Here is a 6930-nt window from a genome sequence, read left to right as displayed (position 1 = left end):
TCTGTGGCAGCAAAGACTTGTAGAAGTGTTACCTACTTGTCACATCTATAGGTTTGCAAAAGGTTGTACTATCTGCAACGCTCTTGCCGGCTTTATATTTCTGCATGATTTGGTGACTGGACATCTGTTTTCAAACCCCTGCAAAAAGTGCTTTAAAGTAATCTGTATTGCTACAGCAAAGCTCAGCTTTTCAGAAAAAGCAGCTGCTGTATTTTCTGGAATAAACACACAAACCATTTTAAAGGCTTGACCCTTGATTCCTTCATCTCAGTACTTCTACTGACTTCAGGGAAGTCTAGGCATATGAGCAACACACAATGGGCTGTGACTCCACAGCCTTGAGCTACCCAGGCTGCTTTTCAGTCAAATGAAGTAAAGCAGCCTCCCCACAGCTGTGCTGTTTTATATACCTGAAAGACAATTTCAAAAATTATCATGGTCTTACTAGGGAATTTGGACATGCAGTCATTACTAAATTGGCATAAAGTTCCGTATTACCAACTTTGTCATTACTGAACAGCTTCAAGACACACAGCATCTTTGTGCTGCATCTTTTTACACTGTAAGAAAATGAGCACATGAACGAAATAAAAACAAAGCCAAGCGTACTGTTGAGAAACTTGGTATTCTCTTATTTCTAGGAGAGCTATAGTGTAATCCTAAACTGTAGCATTCACCATGTCTCCTGAGTTTCCTTTCTGAAATATTGCAATGGAAATTTTACAGCATCTGTGTTGCTTTTGGAAGCCATCACCTCACATCTGCTGTCTCTGTAGTGCAGAGCTTAAGTTCAGCGTAAAAAGGTACTTTGTAATAGGCAACAGGAATCCTGACAGCGGTAATTTACAGGCTCACCCAGCTCTCCTGACTAGGCTTGCTCCTTTTTACATTCTGTGGAGATTTTTACATAAGGTTTTTAAATAAGGGACTCTTCAAGCAGTCACCAGCATAGCAGTCACTGCTTAAAACGGAGCATCACATCCAGGACTGGAAAGCGACTTTATAAACCTCTGTCAGTCAGGGAGATCTCAGCTAGATGACAATTTTTTTATTCCGTTCTCTTCACTGGGCATTGTTCCACCTCCTGACACTTTTCAGCAGGGTATTAACTAAACTAGCACTGCAATAACCGCCTCCTTTCGGAGTTCTGACTGTGAGCAGAGCTAACAGCACCTATGCAGCAGCGGGGCCGCTTTCACGGCCGGGGCGCGAACCCCGGGGGAGCGCAGAGCCCCCAGCTGGGCGCCGGGGCCGGGGGACGCGTTTTGCAAATTACCGCCGCGATTACACAGCGAGCGCGTTTATCGCCCTCTGATTGCCCATTTCCTCCGAACTGGGTAATCCGTGCGCTCGTTTCAACTGAGAGACAGGCAGCAGCGGGGAGGATCCTGTTAGCACAGCCAACAAACTTGGGATTGCTTTTTGTTGTTTTGCCTCACGCGTTCCGCTGCCCGCCGGCGCCCGCTCCGCCGCTCCCGCACCGCCCCTGGGGCGGGCCCGCTGCCCCCGGCCCCCGCCCCGCGGCTGCCGCTTTTCAAAGGCGGCGAATCACCGAATTTCACGCCGCCGAAAGATAAGTCCCGCCGCGTCGCCACCCCGCCGGCTCCCCGAGCGGCGTGTTCCCGAGATTACAGTCATTACAGCCCCAGCATGAGCTCCACACAAGCGCGAAGCGCAACAGCGCGTCAATTAAGAAACAAACGCCCCGTCCTGGGAGGACGACAACCCCCCGGGACGGCCCTGCCGCGCACCGACCCCGCGCCCGCCGCCGCTCCCCTTAAGGTGGTCCGGCCTCGCCGGAGCCGCCGGAACGCCCTCCTCCCCCCTTCCCCGGGGCGGGCGCGGGAGAGCGGCGAGCGCCCCCAGGGCCGCCCCACTCCCCCAGCGGCGCGGCGGGGCAGGGGGCAGCTAGCGGCCTTGCGCGGCGGCGCCTGCGCGGGGAGCGAGGCCCCGTCCAGCGCCCTCAGGGCTGCCCGCGGCGCGGTGCCACCGGCGGGTCCTCGCGGCTCCACCGCGCTGCGCCGCAGCCCAGAGCTGCGCCGGGGCCCGGCGCTGTTCCCTCGGGAGCCGGCCCGGGCGGGTCCCCCGGGCCTCGGCGGCTGCACGCGGCTCCTCAGCGAGTCGCCGCCTCCGGCGCCGCGCCGACGCGAAAGCTGGGGCAGCCGCGGCCCAGCCGCACCGGGCTCCGGCTGGGCCGCAGGTCGCTGCCAGGGGGCGGCGGCTCAAACCGAGTGGCCGCGCACCCACCCCTGCGGCGGGAGCTGCGCCGTCGGCGGCCGCGGGGGCGCGTTCACCTGCCGGGGCGCGGGGCTGCTCCCCGCCGGCCGCTCCTCGGTGCGCGCCCACCGCCGGCGCGGGTCCGTGCGCGTGCCGCTGCGCGAGGCGCCGCGCGTGGCCGGCGCGTTCCGCTCGCAGCTGCCCGCGCGCCAGGACTCCCGCGGTCGCTGATGTCGCGCTTCCCTTCCCGCTGTTCGGCTCGGGCCGTGACCCCTCGCAGGCCGGCGCCGCGTCTCGGGCTGAAGCGCTGCCCGCGGCTGTGCTGCCAGCCGTGCGGCGGGCGGCTCCGGCGGCGCGGGCAGCCCGGGCAGCAGAGGCCAGGTGTCGGCCGGGTCCCTCGCCTGCCCGCGCTGCCACCTCCCACGCGCGCACGTGCGGCAGCCGCTCCGCACGCGGCATCAGCGGCGCGGTGCACAACACCCGGCACACGCCGGGAGACGGTCCGCGCTTGCGATGCTCAGACCGGCATCGCTGCAGACTCCCGCGGATCCCAAACGTTTGGAAGGAAACCGCGTCCGAGGGGACTCCGGGCAGTGGTAGAACTACTGCTGCTCCCGGAGCGAACCTGACGTGACCGGGAACCCTTGAAAGGGGGAAAGAAGTACTGTGCCGCTCCCCATGCACCGGGCAGGGATCGTCTGACACTGCAGAACCGTGCCTTTTCCGCACGGCCAGCACCCCGTGCAACGCAGGGGAAATAGACAACAACCAAACTACCGCCACGTCCCCGGCAGCTCCGGGACACCGAGGAGCGCCCGCCGCGCCGCAGCCGGGGCGCCGGCTCCACCTTAAGGAGGGCTGGGGCCGGCCCCCCGCCCCCCGCCCGGGTCGGACTGATAGGCGGCCGAGGCGATGGGGGCGGGGCCTGGCGGCGCTCGCTATAAATATTTATGAGAGCGCGGCGGCCGGAGTGGCGCTGCCGGGGCCGGAGAGCGAGAAGTTGCGCCGAGGCGCTGCCGCGCTCGCCCCGCGGCTCAGGTGGCACGATCGCGGCCGGGGCCGTCCGGCTCGCCCCGCCGGCGGCGGAAGGGCAGGAGGAGGCGGCGGCGGCGGCGAGCGAGGACCGGCCGGCTGGCGGTCTCCCGCAAAGCTGGGCGCTTGGGCGGGCGGCGGGAGGAGCCGCTCCGGCCGCCCCAGCACCGGCCGCGCCGCTGCCCGCTCGCTCGGGGCGGTGGGAGCCGGGCGCCGCGGAGTGCACCGCCTGGTCCCCGGGACGCCTCAGCCATCTTGACCGCGCCGCGCGGGGGCTGACGGCGAAACTTCTCTGCAGCCGCCACTCCGTGCCCCGCCGGCGCTGGAGCAGCAGCGAGGGAAGCGGCGACCCCCCCTGCGCAGCCAGCCCCGCCAGGAGCGATGCGACGGCGGCTGAGGGGCCTTCCCTGAGCGGACCTCCCTCCCTCGGCGCGGCGCGGGGGCTCGCCGGCTCCCCTCTCCGGGTGCCCGCGGGGCCGCCTTCCTCCTGGGCGACGGAGCCCCGCGGGGGCTGCGAGACCTCTCACCTGCGGCCGGCACGGAGGGGGCCGCCCTCCGCCCCCCCCGAGCGGTAGCCGGGGCGGGGGGCTGCTGTGGCGCCGCGCTCCCCGTGGCTGCTGAGCGGGACGGGAGAGGAGCCGGGGCCGCCGCCCGCTGCCGAGCATGGAGTGGAGTTACCTGTTGGAAATCACCTCGCTGCTCGCCGCCCTGTCCCTGCTGCAGCGCGCCGGCTGCGCCGCCGCCTCGGCCGCCGCCGCGTCGTCCTCCTCCGCCAAGGAGCTGTCGTGCCAGGAGATCACCGTGCCCCTCTGCAAAGGCATCGGCTACAACTACACCTACATGCCCAACCAGTTCAACCACGACACGCAGGACGAGGCCGGGCTGGAGGTGCACCAGTTCTGGCCGCTGGTGGAGATCCAGTGCTCCAGCGACCTGCGCTTCTTCCTCTGCAGCATGTACACCCCCATCTGCCTGGAGGACTACAAGAAGCCGCTGCCGCCCTGCCGCAGCGTCTGCGAGCGGGCCAAGGCCGGCTGCGCCCCGCTCATGCGCCAGTACGGCTTCGCCTGGCCCGACAGGATGCGCTGCGACCGCCTCCCCGAGCAGGGCAGCCCGGACACGCTCTGCATGGACTACAACCGCACGGACCTCACCACGGCCGCCCCGCCGCCCGCCAAGCCCCCGCTCCGCGGCGCCAAGCCCGGCGGCCCCGCCAAGGCGCCCCCCGCCGCCGCCGCTCCGCCGGCCGAGGCCCCGCGCAAGCCGCGGCCGCCGCCGCCCTGCGAGCCGGGCTGCCAGTGCCGGGCGCCCATGGTGTCCGTGTCCAGCGAGCGGCACCCGCTCTACAACCGCGTCAAGACGGGGCAGATCGCCAACTGCGCCCTGCCCTGCCACAACCCCTACTTCAGCCCCGACGAGCGCGCCTTCACCGCCTTCTGGATCGGGCTCTGGTCCGTGCTCTGCTTCCTCTCCACCTTCGCCACCGTCTCCACCTTCCTCATCGACATGGAGCGCTTCAAGTACCCCGAGCGCCCCATCATCTTCCTGGCCGCCTGCTACCTCTTCGTCTCCCTCGGCTACCTGGTGCGCCTGGTGGCCGGACACGAGAAGGTGGCGTGCAGCGGCGGCGCGGGGGCGGGCGGCGCGGGGGCCGGGGCGGCGGGGGCCGGCGGCGGCGCGGCAGCGGGGGCTGCGGCGGCGGGGGGGCGCGGCGCGGCGGGCGGCGCGGCCGAGCTGCAGCCCGAGCTGGCGGGGGCCGAGCACGTGCGCTATGAGAGCACCGGCCCGGCGCTGTGCACCGTGGTCTTCCTGCTCGTCTACTTCTTCGGCATGGCGAGCTCCATCTGGTGGGTCATCCTCTCCCTCACCTGGTTCCTCGCCGCCGGCATGAAGTGGGGCAACGAGGCCATCGCTGGCTACGCACAGTACTTCCACCTGGCCGCCTGGCTGCTGCCCAGCGTCAAGTCCATTGCTGTGCTGGCGCTCAGTTCCGTGGACGGGGACCCCGTCGCTGGCATCTGCTACGTGGGCAACCAGAGCCTGGAGAACTTGAGGGGCTTCGTGTTGGCGCCGCTGCTCATCTACTTGGCCATCGGCTCAATGTTCCTGCTTGCTGGCTTTGTCTCGCTCTTCCGCATCCGCAGTGTCATCAAGCAGCAGGGCGGCCCCACCAAGACTCACAAGCTGGAGAAGCTGATGATACGCCTGGGGCTCTTCACCGTGCTCTACACTGTGCCAGCTGCCAGCGTGGTTGCCTGCCTCTTCTATGAGCAGCACAACCGGCCCCGCTGGGAGGCCACACACAACTGCCCCTGCCTGCGTGACCAGCAGCCTGATCAGGCCCGCCGCCCGGACTATGCAGTCTTCATGCTCAAGTACTTCATGTGCCTGGTGGTGGGCATCACCTCTGGTGTCTGGGTCTGGTCTGGCAAGACCCTGGAATCCTGGAGGGCCCTCTGCACCCGCTGCTGCTGGGCCAGCAAAGGTGCTGCCGTGGCCGGGGGCACAGGGGCAGGAGCAGGTGGCCAGGCTGCAATCGCTGCAGCAGGGGGACTTGGGGCTGGAGGCGGTGGCTCCCTCTACAGCGACGTCAGCACTGGCCTGACGTGGAGATCGGGCACTGCCAGCTCTGTCTCCTACCCCAAGCAGATGCCCCTGTCTCAAGTGTGAGGAGGGGGAAGGAGGCCAAAGGTTAAGGAATGAGGGACACTGGCCTGCCTAAAATGCCCCCTCACTGTTTGGTGCCATTAATGAACCCCTAATGGTCCTTATTAGCCACAGCTTGTATAGAACAATGCAGCTAGCAGAGGCCCCAGGCTCCAGCCCCCTCCTCCTTTCCCTCCATTCATATGCAGGGACCATGTACTTCAAGGAGCCAGCTTATTATTTTGCTGGCAGAGGAGGGTAGAGGCTCACCCGTGTCTTGCAGAGGGCAAGGTGCGGCAGCTTCTGATTCACTCTGGACTAACAGCAGCTTTTTGCTTGTGAGAAGGGGAGTCTTCCTCTCCACCCCACCGTCCTGAGGTGGGAGTCTGCTGGGACTGCAGGTTTTGGGATATTGATGACCAGGCAGATGCCTTACAGTACAGACTGAATCAAAACATGTCTTAATTATACACCCCAGCTAAATACGGGTTTCCTACATTAAATGATGTATTTATATAATTATTTGTTACCTTGTACAGATGTGTAAAATATGTATATATCCAAAGCTATACAGTCTGTAAATTTTTTTTGTAAAAAAGTTTAGAGGCTACCCCTGTAAGAGCAAATATGAGTATTCTATTTTGACAATAAAATGACTTTTGATAAATGACTTTTTCAAGCTTTCCCACTACTCCTGCCCTGGTTATTCCAGCTGCTGTGTCTTTAGGTGGTTTTTGTAAACTATGAGCTACATTCATGTTCCAGTCATCCCCGTGTAATAGATGGCTGCCGCTGTTAAAGAGGCGAGATCGGTAGACACAAGGAAAACAAGTCATTCAACAAGTTGTTCTAAAAAAGTGTTTGCTAGAACTGGGAGGTGCCTTACCATAGTTCTCAGCTTTTTGAAAGCTGACAGTGCCTTTAAACTGAGCCTTTACAAAAGAGTCATCTTACATGGCATGTTAAGTATCCTTTTAAAATGGGTGTTATTTTAGGAATGTGCACACACACCTCTCATATCTGTGGTCTACACTT

General features: G+C 63.4%; 1 protein-coding gene across 1 annotated transcript; it reads left to right on the top strand.

Annotated features, from left to right (window-relative positions):
* Window positions 1-3794: 3794 nt before the first annotated feature.
* FZD8 (frizzled class receptor 8) lies at window positions 3795-6565 on the top strand. The gene has a single exon (XM_056337122.1). It carries the CDS (start codon window positions 3913-3915, stop codon window positions 5917-5919), a length of 2007 nt encoding a protein of 668 aa, XP_056193097.1. The 5' UTR covers window positions 3795-3912; the 3' UTR covers window positions 5920-6565.
* Window positions 6566-6930: the final 365 nt, after the last annotated feature.

This window comes from Falco biarmicus, chromosome 4 (assembly GCF_023638135.1).
Source record: "Falco biarmicus isolate bFalBia1 chromosome 4, bFalBia1.pri, whole genome shotgun sequence".
In the NCBI taxonomy this organism is placed as follows: Eukaryota; Metazoa; Chordata; class Aves; order Falconiformes; family Falconidae; genus Falco; species Falco biarmicus.
Note: the sequence above shows the minus strand (reverse complement) of the source record. Positions and strands in the feature narration are given on the sequence as shown.